The 25,305-nt window shown below is 42.3% G+C and overlaps 1 protein-coding gene and 1 long non-coding RNA gene across 2 annotated transcripts; one reads left to right on the top strand and one right to left on the bottom strand.

Annotated features, from left to right (window-relative positions):
- Positions 1–488: 488 nt before the first annotated feature.
- On the bottom strand, positions 489–19,690 carry LOC129706402 (uncharacterized). The gene is made up of 5 exons (XR_008725051.1): positions 19,567–19,690; positions 13,401–14,060; positions 11,087–11,166; positions 5,155–5,333; positions 489–938 (listed from the first exon to the last, which is right to left on the bottom strand). It is a non-coding gene; the product is annotated as an uncharacterized LOC129706402 (long non-coding RNA).
- Positions 19,691–19,822: 132 nt separating this feature from the next.
- LOC129706401 (amphoterin-induced protein 2-like) lies at positions 19,823–24,984 on the top strand. The gene is made up of 2 exons (XM_055650688.1): positions 19,823–20,119; positions 20,533–24,984. Exon 2 carries the CDS (start codon positions 20,548–20,550, stop codon positions 22,207–22,209), a length of 1,662 nt encoding a protein of 553 aa, XP_055506663.1. The 5' UTR covers positions 19,823–20,119; positions 20,533–20,547; the 3' UTR covers positions 22,210–24,984.
- Positions 24,985–25,305: the final 321 nt, after the last annotated feature.

Here is a 25,305-nt window from a genome sequence, read left to right on the forward strand (position 1 = left end):
AAAAATTGTGTCCCCCGTCCCCTCCATGTTTTGATAGCGAGTTCCGCTCTTGAACCAAGCACAGAATTGTTTATGTAAGTTAAGCACGAGCTTACTTAAGCTGCCTATTGTGTAAGTCGAGGAATGTCGACAAAGAACAAGGGGTAGGTCATATAGGACTGAGATGAGGAAAAACATTTTTACCCAGACAGTTGTAAATCTGTGGAATTCTCGGCCACAGAAAGCAGTGGAGGCCAATTAGCTGGATGTTTTCAAGAGAGAGTTAGATTTAGCTCTTAGAGCAAAAGTAATCATGGGATAATGGGAAAAAACAAGAACAGGGTACTGATTTTGGATGATCAGCCATGATCATATTGAATGGCGGTGCAGGCTCGAAGGGCCAAATGGCCTACTCCTGCACCTATTTTCAATGTTTCTTTGGGGTTTTTTTTACTATCCGGTTACTTTGGAAATTTTATAAATAATAATTATAATAATAATAAGTTTATTTATATAGCACATTTATAGTCAATTTTCATTGACCCCAAAGTGCTTTACACAATTTAAAAATCAGTTCCATACAAGGCATAAAGATGGGTTAACAAAATAATAAAATGCATAAACAGGACACAACATGTAACATAAACATCCACCACAGCATTCATCACTGTGGTAGAAGGCACAAAAACATTTTGGAAAAACAAATGCAAACTGCGTAAGATGAACAATTTACCATTTGAATTTTGAGGCTAATGACTAGGAATAGAATGTATTTTCATGATTTTTACCAAAGTAAGAAAAGGATAGCATACGTTTTTTTTGTGCGAAATTCAGTTTTATATAAGTAACCACTTTTGTTTCACAAGAGAATATTTTCTATTCTGCACGTCATTTATGAGACCACTCTTGGAAGATTGTTTGCAGTTCTGGTTGCCCAGCTATAGGAGGGATTCATTCATCTGGAAAGAAGCAAAAAAGGATTTGATTTTGAGTCACAGAGTGATATTGTGGAAACAGGTCCCTCGGCCCAACTCGTCCACACCGGCCAACAATGTCCCAGCTACACTAGTCCCACTTGCCTGTGCTTAGTCCATATCCCTCCAAACCTGTCCTATCCATATCCCTCTGCTCTACAACACTTCCCAGAGGCCTACCATTTACTCTGTTGGTCTTGCAACGTCCCGAAATGCAACACCTCACATTTCTCTGTATTAAATTCCATCAACCATTCCTCCGCCCACCTGGCCAATTGATTCAGACCCTGCTGCAATCGTTCACAACCATCTTCACTATCTGCAAAACCACTAAATTTTGTAACATCAGCAAACTTGCTAACCTTGCCCTGTATGTTCTCATCCAAATCATTGATGTAGATGACAAACAGTAACGGGCCCAGCACCGAACCCTGAGTCACACCACTAGTCACAGGCCTCCAGTCCGAGAAGCAACCTTCCACCATTACCCTCTGCTTCCTTCCATGGGGCCAATTTGCTATCCATTCAGCTATCTCTCCTTGGATCCCATGCGATCTAACCTTCCAGAGCAGCCTACTATGTGGAACCTTGTCGAACACCTTACTGATGTCCATGTACACAACATCTGCAGCTCTGCCCTCATCAACCTTTTCGGTCACTTCCTCAAATAAATCAATCAGATTTGTGAGACATGACCTCCCACATACCAAACCATGCTGACTATCCCTAATCAGCCCTTACCCATCCAAATGCCTGCATAACCTATCCCTCAGCATACTCTCCAGGAACTTACCGACTACAGATGTTAAGCTCATCAGCCTATAGTTCCCAGCATTTTCCCTGCAGCTGTTCTTGAAAAGAGGTACAACATTTGCAACCTTCCAGTATTCCGGCACCTCTCCTGTATTTAAGGACATCTCGTAAATTTCAACCAGAGCTCCCGCAATTTCCTCTCTAGTTTCCCACAATGTCCTCGGATACATCAGTTCAGGCCCCAGAGATTTGTCTATCTTCAAACACAACAGTAACTTCAGTACTTTTTAGACAATAACCCTGACTGCTCTCAAGACATTTCCAGTGACTGCTCCAATTTCCTCCGTCCTGTCTTTCTCCTCGGTAAATAAAGAGAATTACTCATTTAGGGTCTTGCTCATCTCCTGTGGCTCCACACAGAGTTGAAACATAGAAACATAGAAACATAGAAATTAGGTGCAGGAGTAGGCCATTCGGCCCTTCGAGCCTGCACCGCCATTCAATATGATCGTGGCTGATCATCCAACTCAGTATCCCGTACCTGCTTTCTCTCCATACCCTCTGATCCCCTTAGCCACAAGAGCCACATCTAACTCCCTCTTAAATATAGCCAATGAACTGGCCTCGACTACCCTCTGCGGCAGAGAGTTCCAGAGATTCACCACTCTCTGTGTGAAAAAAGTTGACCGCTTAGATTCCTGAGAGTTCCCACTCTCTCTAGTTACCCTTTTCCCCCTTGTGTATTTATAAAATCTTTTGGGATTGTCCTTAATGCTACCCGCCAGAGCTATCTCCTGGCCCCTTTTTGCCCTTCTGATTTCCTTTTTTAGTTTACTCCTTAGTTCCAGGAACTTCTCCAGGGATGCTTGATCCCAGCTGCCTATACCTGAATCCTTCTTGTTTTTGTCTAGCATCTCAATTTTCTTCGTAAGCCAAATTTCCTTACGTTTGCCTGCTTTGCCCTTCACTCTAATGAGGATGTACACATCCTGAACTTTCTTCAGTGCACTTTTAAATACATCCGACTTGGCTGATGTTCCTTTCCCTTGTAATAACCTGCTCCAGTCAACTTGAGCGAGACCTTCTCTCATACCCTCAAAGTTGGCCTTACCCCAGTTGAGCATTTTAACATGTGGACCCTCTCCGTCCCTATCCATAACTATATTAAACCTAATCGAACTGTGGTCATTGGTCCCAAAAGGATCCTCCACGCACACTTCATTAACTTGCCCTTCCCAATTTCCCAATACCAGATCCAGTGTTGCCCTCTCACGTGTGGGGGCTTCCACATACTGCTGAACACTTTTGAGGAATTGCACACCATCTGAACCTTTCACACTATGTTTTTCCCAGTCTATATTGGGAGAGTTAAAATCCCCTATTACAACAACCTTTTTTGACCTGCAGCTGTCTGCAATCTCCTGGCACATTTGTTCTTTTAATTCCCGTTGACTATTCGGGGGTCTGCAGTACACCCCAACAAGGTGATCATCCCTTTCTTGCTCTTCAGCTCCACCCATATAGCCTCACTAGACAAACGTCTGTAATGTCACCTCTGAATACAGCCGTGACATTCTCCTTAACCAACAATCCTCTTTTTCCCTCATCCCTGTCTCGCCTGAAGATTCTGTACCCTGGAACATTAGGCTGCCAGTCCTGCCCCTCCCTTAACCAGGTTTCAGTCATGGCTACAATGTCCCAGTCGCTCATACCTATCCATGCCCTAACCTCATCTGCCATACCCGTCAGGCCCCTTGCATTAAAATACGTGCAGCTTAAACTTATAAGGAGAGGGTGGATAGGCTGGAACCCATTTGTCCTGGCGCTTATAGGATTTGAGGGGTGGACTTTTTAGTTATATTGAATCATGAGGGTTATAGATCAAGTGGTTGGTCACAACCTTTTTCCCAGAGTAGGGGACTCTAAAACAAGGCATTAGTTTAAGGTAAATTGATAAAAATCATCTGAGGGGCAGCTTTTTTAACAGATGGTGGTATGCATATAGAATGAATGCAGACAAATCTGTAGTGGCAGATACAATTACAACATCTAAAGAAAATTTGGACAGGTATTTGGGATAGGAAATATTATAGAGATATGGGCCAAACGCAGGAAAATGGGACTAGCTCAGATAGACATCCTAGTCAGCACGGATTTGGGCCGAAGGGCCTGTTTTGGTCCCGTATAACTCTGTGACTCATCACTGGATTCAGGTTACTACCATGTACAAGGAAGACTATGATAAAATGACAAGCATTTCATCTCCGGCTGTTTGGAGCAGATACAATTCATGGCCTTGTGGCTATTTAAATCATTTTCAGCTTTGATGGAGAGTTATTGATCTAGTACCTGTGGGACCTCTTCACTGTAATTTACCAATGCAAGAATTACATTAATAATCAATGATTTATTCTTCCACCTTGAGTCCTGTGCTAATCCACCTCTGGATATTGTGTTTGTTAATTTCAAAATTAACAAACTAACTTTCATAGCAGTGTTTTTTATTCCTGTGTTATTAATTGAAATGGAAACTATTAGATAATGCATCACTTTCTAAAAATTGATGAAGCAAATTGCAATTTAGTTACATAAGATCAGACCATCAAATAATACAGAGTTATTTCCATGTCTCCAACATAGAAAATATTGCTGCTATATCTAATACATCAGCTTCAATGTTTGTCTTGCACGGAAACATAAATGAATAAATATCTCTGACTAAAATCAGCTTCTTAAAGGGCCTGTCCCACTTTCACAACCTAATTCACGACCTTTTTTACTCGTGGACATTTTTTATCATGTTGAAAAAAACGCCCGACCTACTTGATGCCACGAGTACCTACGACTGACATCACATAGAAACATAGAAAATAGGTGCAGGAGGCCATTCGGCCCTTCGAGGCAGCACCGCCATTCATTGTGATCATGGCTGATCGTCCCCTATCAATAACCCGTGCCTGCCTTCTCCCGATATCCCTTGACTCAACTAGCCCCTAGAGCTCTATCTAACTCTCTCTTAAATCCATCCAGTGACTTGGCCTCCACTGCCCTCTGTGGCAGGGAATTCCATAAAATCACAACTCTCTGGGTGAAAAAGTTTTTTCTCACCTCAGTCTTAAATGACCTCCCCTTTATTCTAGGACTGTGGCCCCTGGTTCTGGACTCGCCCAACATTGGGAACATTTTTCACGACCTGCCTACGACCTCCTACGACCTTGTGACGACCATGCTGCGAGTATGGGTCAAGGGGAAACTCGGCAGAGGTCTGGAATTAGGTCGTGAAAGTGGGACGGGGGCTTAAGTACGTCTGTGCAAATGGAAACTGTTTCAAAGATATGAATCAATATATACAGTTGGTCGCTATACATTCATAAAAAGTCTATTCTCTTACAAGACAAGCTCTTAACATGTCTTTACAACAGGTCTGACAAAATGTAACAAGATGTACCTAAATGCTTCATTCATTGTTCTTGCAATTGTTAACCATATTTGAGTACTTTAATACTGATTAACCTTTGCCAAAGAGTTCAGTCATCAATAAGTGAGGAATTTTCAGGATTAATGGAAACTGTATTTTAATCCAACTCAGCGAGGTGAAATGATGTGGATATTAATCTTTTCATCCATCTAGAATTAGAAAATAAATGAAATGGTTAGAGGACAAGAAAGCTCATTTTCCAGATATTCAACCAGATAGTGACCTTTTGCTGCCTTTCCCTCACAAGAGCGGAATGGTGATGCAGCGGTAGAGTTGCTGCCACACAGCGCCAAATACCCGTGTTTGATCCTGACTACGGGTGCTGTCTATGCGGAGTTTGTACGTTCTACCTGTGTGGGTTTTCTCCAGATGCACCTGTTTTCTCCCACACTCCAAAGACAACCATGTTTTTAGGCTAATTAGCTATAATAACATTGTAAATTCTCCCTAGTGTGTGCAGGATAGTGTTAGTGTACGGGGCGATCGGTGGTTGGCATGGACTCCGTGGACTGAAGAGCCTGTTTCCGCGCTGTATCTCTAAACTAAACTAGTTTAGCTCCAGACATAGCTGATCCTATGAAATTGCTTTACGAGAGGAAAAATGAAGTGAAGGAACAAGGAAGACTACAGGAAACACTTGCCAGAAGAGAATGGCGGAGATCGGAGTTGAACAAGAGTCTATGTACACTGAGAGAGCTCTTCTCTTTTGCATCTTTACAGAGAACCATCCAAGATTCCAAATATACCCACCATCAGATTATCTCGCTTGCTCCTCAGCCACACACTCCCTCAACACAACCTTTGAAGAAGGATCTCGACCCAAAACATCACCCATTCCTTCTCTCCAGAGATGCTGCCTGTCCCGATGAGTTACTCCAGCATTTTGTGTCTACACCCCTTGACAACCTATCTGTGTTCTCCAGGGATGCAGCCTGGCCCGCTGAGTAAATCCAGCATTTTGTGTGATTCTCCTGTCTTGAATGGTGGCCTCTGGGAGCATGCAATCATCATTGTCCCTCAATATGTGATGCAGGTTGCTTTACGATTGAGTCTACTCATTAAAACTGGTTCTCTACATGAATGGTGAGCATCTTACCTTTGGCAAAAGGTCTTCATCTACTGTATGTTCTGACTGACAGGGTGAAACAGGAGGGAAGATTGGCACATGGATTGCGGGCTGACTAAATATAACCACATAGTGATGTTTGCTTTCTCAATCATCAGCCTGGCATCTTTGTTAATTGAAAGGGATTCCAGTCTCTCAAAGTCCAGTTGACTGCAAGCAGCATGTTAGTTAAACCCAAATCTACCATTCGGCCTCCCAAACTATCTTTATTCCAACCGGGCTGCCAAGATATGGCTTAGGTATTGAGCCACAAGGGTCGATTCCTCTAGGCATGGCGTGCAACCAGTTATTAACTGTAGGGCCCATGATAGCCTTAAGAAGCATCATAAAATCAGGGTAGGTCTGCCATACACCTTGCAGTAGGAATTCAGATCTGCCATTGCCTGATACTCACTCAACAATATTGTGAGCAACCAATTGGCACCATCACCAATTTGTCTGGCAGAAATGTCCCTGATTGATTAGAATTGATTCTAAAATCACTTTGGCAAATTATGGATATTGATCAGATTTGGATAGAATAAATAATCCCTAATGCTAACACTCAAATAAATCAAAGTTTAAAATGTTTAACTATTTGTAAAAAAAAAATAATATTTTGGTCATGAAATGTTGGTGATAAATTGCGATTCATGAGAGCATTAAGTATCATTACACAGCCATAAAGAAAACAATGCAAAACAGCTATTATAAAGTTACACTTTGAACTTGTATTAGTTAACTTGTTTAAGAAGGAACTGCAGAAATTGGAAAAATCGAAGGTGTCTGAAGCAGGGTCTCGACCCGAAACGTCACCTATTCCTTCGCTCCATAGATGCTGCCTCACCTGTTTTAGTTAACTTGTTGGTATTTTTGGTAAAAAGGGATAAAGAAGGCTAATATACAGCAAGAAAATAATATACTGGTGTGTTCATTTAATAACAGGTTTGTTAGAATTCAATATGAAATTTTCAAAGCACTACTTGCTAGTGTCTGAATTTTCATATTCATACCTTATTCATACTTCATTTGAGGCAAAGGGTTTGCAAAGTAAAACAACATATTAACATACTTCTATGTTGAGGTGGCACAGTGGCACAATGGTGGAGTTTCTGCCTTAAAGCACCAGTCTGGATCCTAACTATGGACACTGTCTGTCTGGAGTTTGTATGTTTTTCCTGTGGCTGCATGGATTTTCTCCGAGTGCCCCGGTTTCCTCCCACTTTCCTCCCAAAGACATACAGGTTTGTAGGATAATGAGCTTTAGAAAAAAATGTAAATTATTCCTAGTGTGTAGGATAATGCTAGTGTGTGGGGTGATCGCTGGTCGGCATGGACTTGGTGGGCTGAAGGGCCTGTTTCCACGCCGTGTCTCTAAAATTCTTCTAGGTATAGACAGTTTCCAAAATTGAATTAATACATTGCTGTTGGTAACCTAAAGCAAATTGAAAAATGTAATAGAATTTTAAAGGCAAGAAAAGGATTTAAATTTTGAAGCTCTCAGAGGAGGTAGTGACTAATACACCAGCCCAACTAATGCACTGATACATTCTTAAGACCCATGAAATAAATGGATTTGTTTTTAAATCTTGAGGTTGCAATTAGAAGTTTGTAAAGTGTAAAGATGTGGTAAGAATGGAGCAAGTAGCTGAATTTAGAATCTTACCTATTGCCTCAATTATAGATTGCTGGTAGCTCTATGATATGTAACAAAGAAATGGTTAAGAAATGGCATGTGTAGCAAAGTGTTTATGAAACTGCGTACACACTAACGGTTTGGCCATTATCAAAGATGAAAGAGGAAAATTATTTGGATGCAGTTATTAACTTTATACTGAAAAATGCAGCAATGTGAAGATGCTGCCAATCAGGTTAATCATCGCTGGTTTCAAGAACAATTGATTATGATTCAGAGAAAGAAGATGAATTTTTTGCAGGTCATTAAGGCGTCACATTTTAATATCTCTGTGTAGCATCAATCCTTTTGTTTTTTTATAAATCTATCAATTAAAGGGAGACAAAAGATTTGTTCTGTGACTTAGTGAATTCAAATTTTGATTGATATAAAGCTTGACCGCATTTTCCAAAAGTAAAACATGACCAGACTTTTAAATTACTGTAAAGAACCGACCATGCAAATTACAACATTGTTTAACTTGTACTGCGAAAAGAGAAGCCAATTTGCAAAGGAAACGTCAAAATCATCAACTGGCTCCTTTTACAAACATTACACAAGAAAACAAATTAAATTTTGAACAGACTGGCAAGTAGTCAAGTATTTTGTTCTTCCTGAAATACTGGTATTATGCACAAGGTCCATTTGCATTGTTTATCCCTCGATATCCTTCAAAACATGGTGGTGAGCTATCTGCTTAATCAAGTGCAGACGATCAGATGAAAGTACATCCACAATGCTGTTGGGTAGAGATCTCCAGTATTAAGATGCAGTGGGAATGAAGTTAGGGTGGGGAGAAAATTCTTTGCGGGGTTTGTACGTTCTCTCTGTGAACGCGTGGGTTTTCTCCGGGTCCTCCGGTTTCCTCCCACAACCCAAAGACATGCAGGGTTGGAGGTTAAATTAGCTTCTGTAAATTGCCCCTTGCCTGCAGGATGTGAAAAGTGGGATAACATAGAACTAGTATATAGGTGATCAATGGTCGACGTGGACTTGATGAGCTGAAGGGCCTACTTCCATGCTGCAAATCTAAACTAGACTAAACTCTGCTGCCCTTGATCTTCTAGCCAGTCGAAAAAGAGTTGCTGCAAAGCATCCAAGACCCAGTTCAAACCACAGCCCGAGGGTGTTGCTGGCGGAGGGAGCCTTTGCTTCGGGTGCTGATCAAGCTGGATTGCTCCAGTTGCTTTGGCATTGTTGGATATGGGTCAATCCTGGCAAGTAGACAGTATTCCATCACAGTATCGACATCAGTGGAAAGGCATGTGTGGAGTCAAGTGATGAATTACTCACCCCTGAATGCTCAGTCTATGACCTGCTCTTGTGGGCACAGAACTCACGTAGCCGACCAGTTACATTTCCCATGTAAGTAGTGAAACAGCGCACTGAGATGATGCCTGAATTTGCAAAGTATTTTTATTTCCACCTTTTTTTGCTCGCATGGAAGCATAAAAGCAATCATTAAATGTAATCGCGAAACAAACAGCTGGAGGAACTCAGTGGGTCCGACAGCATCTGCGCAGCAGCTGCTAGAAGCTTTGAGTTCCCGCAGTGGTTTGCTTGTTGCTCCTGCAGTTCTCTTGTCCCTTAATTAAACTCAGTCGGCTTTTCTGAGCAGGCACGGCACACAAAGGAGAGATGAATGTCCTGCTTCTGTGCTCATAATGCGGCTGTGCAAGGTGTCTCTGCAAAGTAATTACTGGTGCCATTACTGGACTGCCAGCAGTACTGTCAGCTGCCAGGCAACACATGCCCATTGTTTCTGTTGCAATATCGGAGTGTATTTATACAACTGGGAAACAGTGTGGGCCTTGGCCAAGAAAGCAATCCTTACTAGTTGGAAGAAAATCCGCGGGAGTACACTTTAACTGGCAGTCCTCTACTGGCCCATTGTGTAGAAATCTTTCACTGAATATAAAGATCCATTTTGCTCTGAAGAATGATGCAAAGTGCCAGAGTAACTCAGCGGGCAGCATGTCTGGAGAACATGAACTATGGAGAACGAGATTTCGGGTCGGGACCCTTCTTCGGTCTCAATCTGAAGGGTCAAGACCTGAAACATCACCTATACATGCTACCTGACCTGAGAGAATGAGGGGTGATCTTAATAGAGGTGTAAAAAATCACGAGAGGAATATATCAGGTCAATGCAGAGTCCCTAGCCCAGAGTAGGGGAATTGAGAACCAGAGGACATAGGTTTAAGGTGAGAGGGCAATGGAAACCAGAGGATAGCTTTTTTACACAAAGGACAGTGGGTGTATGGAATGATCTGCTGGAGGAGGTAGTTAGAGCAGGTACTATTGCGATGATTAAGAAACATTTAGACAGATACATGGATAGGGTAGGATTGGAGCCATATGGGCCAAAGGCAGGCAGGTAGGACTAGTGTGGATGGGTATGTTGGTCGGAGTGGACAAGTTGGGCTGAAAGGCCTGTTTCCACAGTGTATGACTCTCTGACCGGCTGAGGTACTTCAGCTCTTTGTGTCCTTTATGGTAAGCCTGCATCAGTAGTTCCTTGGGTCTGCATTTTGCTCTGATGGTCCAGTTTTGGGGATATTTGTTTGCAGGTAAGGTATTCTACTTTCGTTGAGGAGGTGAGGTGGGTCCTGGGGGAACACCGCACTGCTCCAGCACTGGCCTTGGAATGCACCTTAGATTCCCCCGCTCAGACACTGTTGGAGTTGCATGCCCATTCCCATCACTCAGCCTTCACAGCATAAACAACTGCAGCTACCCAGTCAGGAGCTATGCAGCTAGAAACCACACTCACAGAGCTGAGATTAGTTTAGTTTAGAGATCCAGCATGGAAACAAGCTCTTTGGCCCACCAAGGCCATATCGACCAGCCATCCACATACACTAGCGCTATCCTTCACACCAGGACAATTTTTACAATTTTTACTGAAGGCAATTAACCTACAAACCTGTATGGCTTGAGAGTGTGAGAGCAAACTGGAGCACCCAGAGGTCACCCATGCGATCATAGGGAGAACGTGCAAACTCAGTACAGACAGCACCGAGGTCAGCATTGAACCCGGTTTCTGGCGCTGTAAATACAGAAACAGTAGCATTGTGCGTCCCTGCCACTCTTAAGTACTTCTAAAAAATACAAAATCTTACCTGAATATTTTTTCACATGTTCATGAACCCTTGGTCAGTTTCAATGTTGAACCATACGTTTATGCATAATGACATTCTGGCTTACGTTATACATGTAAAACAATTTTGAAATCAAAATTAAATTTGCTCTCATTTTCACTGAATACTATTAATTCATCATGTCAAATGTACATGAAATTATAATATGAAATTTAAGCTTCTGTACAGCCAAGAGTTCATTTAAATTAGCTATTTAAATGTTAAATGCCCTTATCTTCATTTAATTAATCACTAATTCTAATTTGGTCATAGAGTCATGGAAAAATACAGAAAGGAAAAAGGTCCTTTGTTTCACCGTGGTCACAGGAATGTGCACTTCCTCATAGAAGTGTACACAATTGTAGAGGAATAGATTAGATAGATGCACAGAATCGCTTGCCCAGAGTCGGGGAATCAAGAACCAGAGGACATAGGTCTAAGGTGAGGTTGGAAAAATGGAATAGGAACCAGAGGGTTAACTTTTTCACACAAAGGGTGGTGGGTGCATGGAATGAGCTGCCATAGGAGGCAGTTGGGGTAGGGACTATTGCAAAGTTCAAGAAATATTTTGATAGGCATGCAGTCATGATCTAGTTGGTATCCCAATAGCAACACCTCTTTATGTTGTATATGTCTGTACTTCTGACATACACAGTATGTTGGCACCTTCTCTTTTATCTTTGTGGACGCCAATCTAGTACACAACTGATCTAGCTGTCAGCTTGCATCTCTCTAATATCCACATATCCTGGAGTACTTGCCTTTACATTTGTTGGGTATGATTCAGCCACTAAAACTGTATCTTTCAGTAAATGTTTCCTCTGACTGACCAACAACAATGTTTCATCTTTGTCGGCATCACTGCCAAGAAAGAAAGCTTTGTCAGTCTCTACTCAGATCTTATCAAGTACTCCAAGAGGAGTATTGATCAGAGTAAAAGAGTTGTGGCTATTGGGATATCAACAAGATCACGACTGTCCATTCAAACAGAATTAATAATACTCTGCTACCCCAGCTACCACTTCCCTGCAGAATAACGATTTGTTATGGTGCTCTTGGTCCACCAGTCTGAACACTCTCAGGGTACGTACCTTCCTGTACTTTGAAACTACTCATTGTGGTGCTGTGAACCACAGTTCAGGGACTGTCCGGGGCAGCTCATTCCCTGCTGTTGTCAGGCAACTGAACCATCAGTTAAAACGCATTTGTACTCCCTGGCTTTTGACCATGCCTGAGGCTTTGCTTCTGTTTGTGGTGTTTTTGATGTTTCTTTATTTTACATGTCTTTTCCTACTATTTCTTTTGATTGTTATTTTTGGTGTGTCTTAACTTTTTTGTCAATGATTAGTGATGTACAGCACTTTGTTGCAGCTATGTTTGTTTTTAAAGTGCTCTATAAATAAAATTATTATTATTATTATTATTATTATTATTATTATCCCATAACCCACTAGAAAGCAGTCCTGAGCTACTATCTATGTCATTGGAGACACTCGGGCTATCTTTGATCGGACATTACTACAAGTTATCTTGCACTAAATGTTATTCATGTTATTCCCTTTAACATGTATCTGTACACTGTGAATGGCTCGATTGTAATCATGTATAGTCTTTCCGTTGACTGGTTAACATTCAGCAAAAGCATTTCACGTGACAATGAACTAAACTTAACCTGGATTGAAACCCTGACGATCCTTCTGCACTGCACTTGTACACTGCTGTACAGGGACTCTCAATGAATCCCTGCCTTTCCCAATGGTGAATACAATATCTTAGTAAACCTCTGTCCTCTCTGACATTGTGCACTGTTGTATGGAACCCCTGCACTCCCCTCTGCTGTGCATGTTGCATTAAACATGAGTCCTCTGCAATGTAGTGCAGGGTGTCTGGAATGGAACTCTATTTCTCAAGGCACATTTGCAGCATTGAATCTCCTTGCGCCTCGGTTATCACAAGGTGACAGTGAACGATGGTGTTAGGTGGTCTAAGGTGAGCAGTGTTTGGCACAGAGACAAGGGGTCATGGCTGCATGCTGGACGGCACAGTAAGTGTGGATCATTGCTGAGGACTGGCAGAAATGTGTTGAGAAAGCACTAAGGTTTTAATGGATCTGACTGAAGTTGTAGTGACTATTTCTTTGGCTTGGATGATCACTTCTCCCATGATCTGAGATTGCTCCATCACTGCAGCTTCCAGAGCATCCATCAGAGTCAGTGACATAGAGTCAACTTCAGCCCAACTTGCCTGCATTTGACCCATATTCCTCTTATGATTTTGTACACCTCTATAAGATCACCTCTCATCCTCTTGCATTCCAGGGAATAGAGGCCCAGCCTGCTCAAACTCCCCCTGTAGCTCAGGCCCTCAAGTCCTGGCAAGATCCTCGTAAATCTTCTCAACATCCTTTCCAGCTTGACGACATTTGTCTTGTGCGTTGTTGAGATTTCCACCCAATATGCAACTTGATCTTGATGCAGAGCAGCTACTTTTTCCTTGTGCACACATACGATTGCCCATAGCTTTCTCTTTTTTACATTTGTTTGTTTTTGTTGTCTAACAATGTCAAACCTGCTTCCCATCCCAAAACTCATCTGGAGACTGACGTTCAGAAGTTCAAGTGAAAGACTTGCAACATTAACTGTTTCTCTCCACATGGATACTGCCTGGCCTGCTGAATGTTTGAAGCATTTATTCTTTTTATTCCATCTTTCCAGCAACAATAGTATTTTGTGTTTGAAATGGATTCCAGAGAAGCTGGTTCTGTTACTTCCAGAGAATGTGGAGTGAAACCAAACAAGGGCAATCCCATTAAGCTGCTAACGAGATAAAGATGTTACAGGAAGACTGTGTGTTTGGCTGTCTCCTGAATCCAATTTCTCAAGGAACATTTTCTCTCAAATCTTCCAGTGGTCGGTGGCCAAAGTGTTCAGTTTAAACCCGCATCAGCAATTCCTTCCTACACAAGGAAAAACAAGGTGATTATTATATATTTTTATTCAAGAACTGTTTCTCAATTATTCTTGGCCACAAAGGGTGATTTACATTCACCTGATTAGACCAATTGTATCTGACAGAATCAGTAATTCTCCACACTGTTGACACATGGCCATGCACCAATCTACTATATATACCTTTGCCAAATTAGCAAATTCATCAACCAAGATGTTCAGCAATTGCCCCCTCAGAGGCATAGTGTGATACAGCATGGACACGTCCTTTAGCCGCCAAGACCATACCAATCCATTTGCAGCAATCGCACATTAATCCCATGTTTTTATTCCCCAGTGTTTTCATTAAATCTCGCCAGATTTTACCACTCACAGGCAGACCAGGAGACATTTAGAGTGGCTACCAAGCTGCATGCCTTTGGGCTGCGGGAAGGGATCGGAGCACCTGTAGGGCCCACACGTGGAAACTGGAGGATGTGCAAACTCCACACAGACTAGAACCCAAGCTTGGGATTGAAACCAGGGCGGCAGTGTGACGTACCAGTAGAGCTGCTGCCATACTGTGGAGTTTGTACGTTCTCCTTGTGATTGTGTGGGTTTTCTCCAGTTGCTCAGGTTTCCTCCCACATGTGTAGGATTGTGTTAATCTATGGGGTGATCGTGAGTTGGCGCGGACTCAGCGGGCCAAAGGGCCTGTTTCTGTGCTGTATCTCTAAAGTTTAAAAGGGTCTACAGCATTGCATGGCAATGACTCTACGGACTGCGTCATTGTGCCACCTTATTGAAACGTACAAAATGCATGAGGTCATTAATGCACAGCAAGCTCCGACGGGCAAAAAATGCAACAATAACCAGTTGCAAGGTGGAATAAGTATTGGTCAGTATCTGGGTGCTGAATTTTTAAAGTTTTGATGTGGGATATTCGATGTTTTCTGGAACACATTGAAGTGGCCTTGGGTCACAGCTAAGTAATCGCAAGTCATGAAATATTCTCTCAAGTCATAGTAGTTTCCTCTTACTTAGCCACACTGCCCAAAACAATACCTCACAATTATTTTACATTTGTACAAATTGGGCATAATTGGTTTGCCGTTTAGCACTGTTTCATTAAATGTGCTTTTGGTTTGAATATGAATGATAGGGCTGCAAGTCCAATTTATCTGATGTAGTGTTTGTTGGATGCTCTGAAAGCACATTATTGCCATAGTAACTGGCAGCACTTTCAGGGTTTTTTTTCTGTTGTATCTTCGTTGATAGTGTCGAACAACAAAATTGACAACCTGCAGAAAGCTTCCCATCAACCTTATCCCACAAAGCTCCACATCCATTGCTGAGATGGTTGGTGTGATCAGGCTATCTCTACTCACTAATCCGTGGATTATAATCATATAATACCAGCAAAACACTGATAAGCACAAATTCCTGTAGCATAGAAAAAAGGCCAATTGACCCAATCATGCCAACACTCTCACTTTGAAAGGTCTATGCAAGAATCCTATTCTCTTGCTCATTGTCCATTCCCTTTATTAATTGGTATTGAATCTACTTCCAGTATATGAAAGGTCTCCTATCTTCCCCCAGTTCTTTGGTCCATTCCCTTCAATCCCCATTCTCCGTTACTGTTCATCGAACCATTAGATACAACTGCTTGCTTCTTTTGCCTATGTTTATAAATTGAGTTAATGTTCACAAGGCATCCTGCACCCCCTGGATTATCTCCAAAATATCTCCATCATACGGCCCATTCTTTGGAAAGTGAACCAAAATATCACACACGTGACCACATGTCATCACATGGTAATACATTAATCTTATCCATTGCTGTGTTCCTACCTACAGAATTATAATTCATGTCTGCTAAAGATATGAACATTGTAGCTATTTAAAATTCACAGTGTTTGTAAAATGCTTCTGTGTGGTGTCACACACGTGACCAGTCATTTTTGACCTCTTACCCTAAATAAACGTTGTCAGCATAACATATAAAAAATTCACTTGATAAACTGGAAAAAAAATCCATATATGCAGTACAAAGCAATATATCTGTAATGCTTTCAGAATTAGAAGAGATGGATTCCACAATTGTTCACCTTTTTTGGTCACACACGTGACTAAGAATGGGCCGTATGGGTATTCAAAGCAGGTTATGACGATATGACCCATTAACTGAGCAGGGCTATTCAACTCACAGGCTGCTGGAACTATTGGCTCACAGTTGCAGATACCCAACTTCAATCCTAGCTCTGATGCTGTCTGTGGAGTTTGGACTTTATCCTTGTGATCACATGAGTTTCCTCCAGGTCCTCCTGATTTCTTCCCATATCCCAAAGCCATGTATAGGAAGAAACTGCAGATGCTGGTTTATACCAAAGACAGACACAAAATGCTGGAATAACTCAGCAGATCAGGCAGCATCTCTGGAGAAAAAGATGGCATTTCCGGTTGAAACCCTACTTTAGACTTTTTCTGTCTGAAGAAGTGTTCCCACCCAAAACGTAACCTGTTCTTTTTATCCCAAAGCCATTTGGTTCGGTAGGATGATTGGCCATGGTAAATTTCCCCAGGTGTGGAAATGATGCATAATTCTGTGGGGACTTTGATGGGAATGTGTGCAGAATAGAAAATGTGATTACTTTAAAATTAATGTAAATGGATGCTTGATGGTGCATACATAGAGGGTTGAAGGGTTTCTGTGCTGTCATGATTCATGATGTCATGACTCTGTAAGATTTGATTTGCCATCTATGCATTGGGAATGTATCTGCCATACCCCACTCAGATCCAATTTAGAAATATCTTGAAGGCTCGAGATAACCAAGGTAACTTACCAATGGATGTTGCATATCTTCCTTATTTCAGAGAATGCCGCTCTGTCAACTTTGTAGCGAACAAAATACATTGACCCCTTCAATAAAGTTTTGTTTAATTTAGTTTAGTTTAGAGATACAGAATGGAAACAGGCCTTTCTGCCCCAACCAGCGAACCCCATTATATTAACACACACCACACACTAGGGACAACTTATAATTTATACTGAAGCCAATTAACTTACAAACATGTATATCTTTGGAGTGTGGGGGGAAAACCGGAACACCCGGAGAAAACCTGCGAAGTAACATGGAGAATGTACAAACTCCATGCAGACAGCACCTGCAGTCGGGATCGAACCTGCGTCTATACCGCTGCACCACTGCGCCACCCGGTTTAGGCCCAGTTTAGTTCTAGGACACTCCTTTATTTGGAGTGCTGAAGAGGATTGTGAGGGTGCAGAACCATTTCTAGAATGTTTCTATTTTTCTTCCCGAGCACATACAATTCTGGCAGACATTGCTGGATGGTGATCAGAATTTATCGTCACTAGCCCACAGCTGCTGAATCTTATCAGAATGCCACACTGCTGTACCTAAGAAGCTGAAGCTGGATCCTTTGTTGTCGGTGACTCAGCTAAGTTCTAGATAAGCCATTGGGCCAACGTCAATTTTTTTTAAATAAAGGGGAAACAGGATCACTGACTCTTTATAAGATTGTAAATTTCACTGGCATTTGAAACCTAACCAAAGAGTGATATTTTTCTCTAAATGAAAGGCGCAGATAGAGTAGATGTGGAGAGGATGGTTCCAGTAATGGGAGAGTCTAGAACCAGAGGCCACAGCCTCAGAATAAAAGGACGTACCTTTAGAATGGAGCAGTCGGAATCTCTTTAGCCAGATGGTGATGAATCTGTGGAATTTATTGCATAGATGGGTATAGAGCCCAAGCCATTGTGTATCTTTAAAGCAGAGGTTGATAGGGTCTTGCTTAGCAAGGGTGTCAAAGGTTATGGGGCGGATGCAGGAGAATGGGGTTCAGAGGAAAAATAGATCAGCCATGAATGGCGGAGAAGACTCAATGAGCCAAATGGCCTAATTGTGCTCCTATAACTTAGGAATGTATGTACCAACCACTTTGATAGGCCAGGAGTCACATATAATCCAGACCATGTGAGGATGGTTGGTTTCCATCTCCAATAGACATCAGTAAATCAGGTGACATTATCATCATTACTGATTTTAGCTTATTTATTCCAAAGGTAATCAATTATCTGAATTTAAATTCTCCAGCCAAAATTAAAATTAACCTCTTTGGCCACTGATCAATGGTTCAATCATGCTTTTATTGTAACATGTGCGGAATGCTAACAAAGTTAAATTATTTTTCATTTAAACAGTCTAGTAAAATATTGGCATACCCTCCCACCCTGGATTAGCAAGTGTGCAAAAATAGTCTACTGAGCCCGCATGCAAGAGGCCCCATGTCTTGGCATCATTTTTAAAGTAGTTCTGTGAGCGGTGCCTGTTCCAAGCAAGTCCAAGGTTGTTGCGGGACCTCCACCCATCTCCTTCCTGGGACGCCCCGGCCCCTCTCCTCGCCCGTCCACATTTGTTCCATTTGGGGTTGCCTCCAAGTAACTTAATCACAATTCAGGGAAATAAAATCTCCTTGGTCGCTTGTAGTGCAATGGATCAATATAAATGGATAAAACTCTTGATGACTGTTTCAACAACTGTCTTTGAGCTTTTGCTAAATATGAAGGGAGCAATGAAAGACCCTTGCAAAACCAGCTTCCCCCATTGTGAATACGCAACCTAAAAAATGTTACGTAGACTAGAAAATGTATATTAACAACCCCTTTGCAATCTAGAATGGTCAAGGAATGGGAAGTGTTGCAGAAGCATTTGCAAAAGAAAAGTTTTTCACGTTTTCATCCCTACAGACAGCATTGGCAGGTGCCTCAAAGGACATAGAGATGATGTCTATAATACAGAAGGACACAAAGTGCTGGAGTAACTCAGTGGATCAGACAGCATCTCTGGAGAACAAGGATAGTCTAGGGTCAGGACCCTTCCTCAGACTTTTCTATAATAGTCCTCCAAAAATTAACGAGCATTGTTTTTTTTTAAATCAGGAAATTAGATAGAAACAAAACAAAAGGTATGAAATGTATAGTTATTTCACAACATGTACAGAATAGTAGTGTTAATCGCTTCAAACACACACTTTGCTTATGCAATCGAAAAATGGCTGTAATAACTGAATATCGAAACGATATGGAAAGAGCCCTAAATATTTGAGCAACTTACAAATTCGGTGAAAAGAAAGGACTTTGTTTGTTCCGTTTGCACTTCCCTTTATGTTATATGCCGGTGTCTAATTGAGCAGCCCCGCTGCCAGATACGGTATTAACAGTGCGCAGATTGTTACAATAGGCACATTGTTTATCTCGATATGGACTTGCAGAAGACCGAAACCCAATATTTGTAAACTAGCCTACGTCCTTTTTTTCCCCATGCCTGGAACATGCCAATTAAGTTATTCGTCGTTAATGATGCGGTCTATCTCTCTATCCCCGAATACCTTTCATTTATTGTAACCTATAACACTTCCTGCGGATGGCAGTTCGGAATCTTAGCAACAAGAGACGGTTGCTGTGATGTGACCGAGGGATAGCACGTAGCATGTTAATTAGCCTCTTACTCTGATCCACGATAGACACAACCTCCTGTGATTCACACGCTGCTGCTTGTGTGAGCGAACGTTCCCTGTGTCTAAAGGCGCTTGCCCAAAGCCCACACGTCGCTACAGCTTTCAACGGGGACATCGAGCCGCTTTCAGCATGGAGAGACGGTGCTCGGGAAGGGGATGAAACTACAGTACTTTCTGCCACTCGACTCCTCCCACTCTCCCCCTCCCCCTCTCCTCCCCACCACCCACTTTTCCATCTGCATCTGTAATCGTTGACAGGCTCCCAGCCCACTGTGTTCAGCGGTAAACAGAAGAGTGGCAGCCGCCACTTGCAGCCTCGTCACTTGTCTCGCTGGTGCCGCGTTCGACAATTTGCTGTAAAATGGATCACAGGAGAGACGGGAACCGAGGACGCTCTACTCTACTTCGGAAGTTCAGGACATGGGGGTCCAGCTCGCCACATCACCGGGAGAAATGATCAACGCACTAGACCTTAAATGTCTCTGATCTGCAATCACCCATCACCCCGATCTCGCACAAACCTCTCTCACTCTGCAGACTGAAGGTAATTTTGTCTCCCACTCTCCACTTTCACCATTACTTTGTATGAATCCATGACTGTTTTCATGTTTTTTCAATTCGTCACTTACATGCAACATAAAATAAATTCTTCTTAATCATAAAATTATTAATAAAATTAGTTACTTTAACTATCTTTAGTGAGTTAGAATTTGACTGGAGTGGGAAACAATGTGACATTTTTAGAGCTAAAGTATACTGATAAAATATAAAAGGCTTCATGCATAGATTATTGATCTGTCTGTGTCGTGTGGAAGGTTGATTTCAGGTATTAGAACACATTATGAACTATTAATTATTTGAATACATTTGATGAAATGACCCTGTTGTTGTTCACTCTCTGAATATTCGTTAAAACAATAGATGCTCTACTAATTTTCCTTTGCTCGATTGTTTCAGTTTGTTGTCCCTGGGATGAAGCTGGTGATGTTTGTCTTTCCCCGGTGGCACACCCGGACCAGTGGGATAGATTTCCTGGGCATCCGACTGCACGGCCCATTGAAAGGAGCTTGGTACTCGGCCATGACGTGCTCCCGCCAGCCAGCCTTGTCATCCGGCTTCGGTGGTTTCACCTCCGCCACCCAAAGATTCGCCCTGCTCTTGCTCTGCGCCAGCGTGGCGGGCAACGCGTCCGTCATCTGCCCCTCGGTCTGCATCTGTGCCAGCGACATCATTACGTGCACCAATAAAAATCTGACCACTGTGCCCAGGACTCTGTACAAAGTCGCGACCAGTTTGGACGTGAGCTACAATAGCATCAGCCTTCTTGGCTCTAACTGGGCGCCGACCATGTTGGACAGACTCAAAACCCTCATCCTCAATCACAACAACATCGGCTTGCTCTCCAAGAGGGCATTTTGGTCCACCCCTCAACTGAGGTATCTCGACCTGTCCTCCAACAAGCTGAAAAGTTTGGGCAACTCGTCCTTTCAAGGGTTAAATTCCCTGGAGGTGCTGCTGCTGTACAACAACCAGGTCGCCCAGGTCAGCGTTGGGGCGTTCGAGGGTTTGCACAAACTTCATAAACTCTACCTGAGTCAGAATCTGATCTCACGCTTCCCGCTAGAGCTGTACAAAGGCTGGTCTAGACTGCCACACTTGGAACTCGTGGACCTGTCCTTCAATAAACTGACTTCTGTCCCAGTGCTGCAGCTAACTGCGCTGCCAGTCAAGCAGCAGAGTGGCTTGTACCTGCATGCCAATCCATTTACCTGCGATTGCTCTTTCTACACGATGGTCACCTACTGGTATAAGAGGCAGTTTAGATCGGCGGTGGACTTCAAAGAAGATTACAGATGTTATTTTCAGCTGGGCGCTAAGAGAAGTGTCAGTGTTTTGCTGATCCACGACGATCTTTTGAATTGCTCTAACAGTGCGGTGAATGGCTCGTTCCACGCGTTGGGGATGTTCTACGAGGCGCATTTAGGGGAGAGGGTGGTGATCAACTGTGATAGCAAAATCCTGGACGAGAACACCAACGTGCTGTGGGTCACACCCGAGAATGAAACGCTGCAATCTGGCGTTCAAAGGCAGGGGCCGCATGTGTTGTTGAACGGCAGTCTGGAAATCCAGGAGGCGCAGGTTGAAGATGCGGGGGTCTACACTTGCGTTGCCATTAACAGCAGGCGCATGCTAAACGAGACGGTGGAGGTGACACTGAAGGTGCACAACTTCACGCAGAGCAAGCACCGATCGCACACCTTCAACACGGCCTTCACCACCTTGTCCGCCTGCCTGGCCAGCATCATTTTGGTCTTGGTCTACCTGTACCTGACCCCCTGCCGCTGCTGGTGCAAGTCCAAACACAGGCACCGAAAGCCGAAGGAAAACAGCGCCCACTCCTCCATCCTCAGCGCCACCCCTTCGCATGATGCTGGCGCCGACAGGAAAGCCAACACTTGCAAGCGGGTGGTCTTCCTGGAACCCATCAAGGAGCCGTTCAAGGGGCAGAACGGGAAGATGAAGCTGCTCCCCACCAGCCACGCAGTGGCCGAGAAGATCCTGAAGGCCAACAGAGGCAAGGCGGACGCCGACTCCATCAGCTCCGTGTTCTCTGATCACCTCACCGTCTCGTAATCCTAGCTCCGTGGATGCGTTTCAGCCAGAGATACATTGCTGGCCATTAGACACGTTGAGATGACCCATCACCCAGAGACATTGGGATATCGGGTACATCTCCCTGCCTTATGAGAGACGAGAGCAGGAGTGCAGAGAATTTGTACCTGTCCTGGGCCGTCGTGTCGTCATGGAGAGGATTTTTTTGCAAACTAGTTCAATGTCTGGAGCAGCGGAAGATCCAGAGAAGGCGAGTGCAATTCTAGCAACTGGATTTTGCATATTTCACTTTACTTTATCTCAAGTAATATCCAAACAAAAACAGCTTGGCGCACTTATGCGATGAACCTTTATACAAGCCGTGACCATGCCGCATGCTTGCAAGTATAAGGTTAAACTGAAATCGGCCTTCTCGAAGCACGCCTGGGGATTTTGCTAAATCCTTATAAACCAAGAGAAAAACAATGCCTCGTTATTGAATGTCATGTGCACCGACACATAATATGCAATGCTAACTTTAATAACCAAGGAAGCTATGTAAAATGATAGATCAGCCGTGCATTGACTACAATCTTGCTCCATACTTTTCTTTTCATATACCTTGTGTCAGAATTACATTTCTTAATCCCAAAGACAGGCTGTTACTCGGATCAGTTTGTTATGGAGTCAGTCATACAGCGTGGAAACAGGCCCTTCGGTCCAACTTGCCCACTCTGACCAACATGTTCCACCTGTTCTACCCAGTTCCACCTGCCTGCGTTTGGCCCATATCCCTCTAAACCTGTGTATCCACGTCCCTGCCTAAATGTTTCTTAAACGTTACGATAATACCTGCCTTAACTACCTCCTCCAGCAGCTGGTTCCATATACCCGCCAACCTTTATGTGAAAAGGTTATCCCTCAGGTTCCTATTAAATATTTCCCAGCTCACCTTAAACCTATGTTTGGTCTGGATTTCCCTACTCTGGGCAAGAGACTCAGTGCATCGACCCAACATATTCCTCTCATGATTTTGTCCACCTCTATAAGATCACCCCTTACCTCCCTGCGCTGCAAGGAATAGACTTCTAGCCCGCTCCATAGACATACAGAATCTTTAATTTCCCAGTTGCTATGTCCACACACATTTCCTGCCTAATTTTGTATTGTAAATTAAAGTTCTATACAAAGCTTTACAATTGGTGCCCATATTACTAAGATGAACGCTATGGGCATAAAATAATGTCATTCATTCACCTATTGATCAAGTTTCTACCTAGAGCTTTCAGACCTAGCAGACCTGGCCACAGTCTTAGAATAAAGAGGAGGCCATTTAGGACTGAGGCGAGAAAAAACCTTTTCACTCAGAGAGTTGTGAATTTGTGGAATTCCCTGCCATAGTGGATGGATTTAAGAGAGAGTTAGATAGAGCTCTAGGGGCTAGTGGAATCAAGGGATATGGGGAGAAGGCAGACACGGGTTATTGATTGGGTATGATCAGCCATGATCACAATGAATGGCGTTGCTGGCTCGAAGGGCCAAATAGCCTCCTCCTGCACCTATTTTCTATGTTTCTATTTAACTACAAAGAACCAGTTCTATTCATGTTACAATGGAGTAAATAAAGATTGCCGTCATTAATAGTAACAATTCATCAATGAGAACACTAATGGCTGCCAACTGATGGAATTATCTAGAAAACACATCACTAAAATACTGGATTCATAGCTGGCAAATGCCATTCTATCGATCGGTCTTCACAAATGCTGGCATTAGGCAATATCAATGGGATGTGAGTTTTATCAGTTCATCTTTAGCAACAGAAACTGTCCAGGGAAGGGTTTAAAAGGAATTCTGATGTGTCTGTTTATTTCGGCTTCCTCAAGCATACTTGCCATGCTTCTAACCAACACACAGTGTTGTGGTACCAGGTACAGGCAGTTCTGTCTAACTTCAGATGAGGAAGTACAACCAAACATGCTAATACAAATACAATTCTATCATTGGTTTTTTCACATTACACAACTTAAATTTAATTTTACAAACTATTCCAAACATAAATATGTATAGTCAGGAACTAAAGTGTTTACTTCGAATGTGAACTTGTTTAATTACTAGTTTGTACTGATGTATTTCAGAAAAAAATATACCAGTCTGTAAATGCAGTATTTTGTAGTATCAATTTACTGTAGGAGATATTTATCTTTGTTACCATAATCCTAGAGATATTATTGTAAAATGTATATGATATCTACAATTCCCTTTGATATTTATTGTCGGTTTGTAATATCCAGTTCTCAAAGCTGTAGATTTAAAATAGACACATGTTGTTAGAAATACAAAAATAGGCAAAATTATGTATAGGAGCTTCTCGAAATTTGTCTACTTTATCCTTCTGTAGATATAATTGAGTTCCAGTCTCCGTTTTTACTGGGATAGATAGAACATCATTTATGTTCTGTAAATAACATGCACAGGACAAGAGCAGAAGATTAATATTAAGCCCTTGCACTCAGCTAATGACATAGCAGAGACTGCTGTAACATACACATCAAAATATTGGATCGCAAAAGTGATCAATATTTACAGAGGGATTTACAATAAGAAAATACTTGACATGGCTCCATAATTTTTCAAATTATAATTTTTTTAAATTTCCAATAACTCGATGTGCCTTTTAAAATGCCGTGTTAAATAGATCCAAATGAATATTTAGAAAGTAAAATCTTTGCAGAATATGCTATTTTTTACATTTAGCTCATGCTGAAATTCATTACTTTGTGAAGACGGAATTGATGGTGTGAAATATCAGAAGTAAAAATTAATTTTCACCAAACAATTTGGATTTTTACTCTTTTTCATTTCAGAATAACTTAAGCTATCCTGAATTTTCCAAATGGAAGCCTATTTATTTTCCTCTGAAATATTTACCAGAGTCTGACACGAAAAAGAGTATAAGGACTCTTTCATAACCTCGAGATTTACTGAAGCATTTTCCAGCTAGTTGGGTGTATCAGAAGAATTAGCAGAGTGATTGCAAACACAAGGTCTACTTTTAACCAAAGGCCCAGATAACACAGAGTGAGGTTCAATGCCACTGGAAAATACATCCTATGCAACAAATATTGTCCCCAAAAC

Source organism: Leucoraja erinacea, chromosome 19, assembly GCF_028641065.1.
Source record: "Leucoraja erinacea ecotype New England chromosome 19, Leri_hhj_1, whole genome shotgun sequence".
In the NCBI taxonomy this organism is placed as follows: Eukaryota; Metazoa; Chordata; class Chondrichthyes; order Rajiformes; family Rajidae; genus Leucoraja; species Leucoraja erinaceus.

Bases quoted from the DNA above. Each gene is read 5' to 3' on its own strand.
- LOC129706401 (XM_055650688.1), top strand. From the start codon at position 20,548: ATGAAGCTGGTGATGTTTGTCTTTCCCCGGTGGCACACCCGGACCAGT.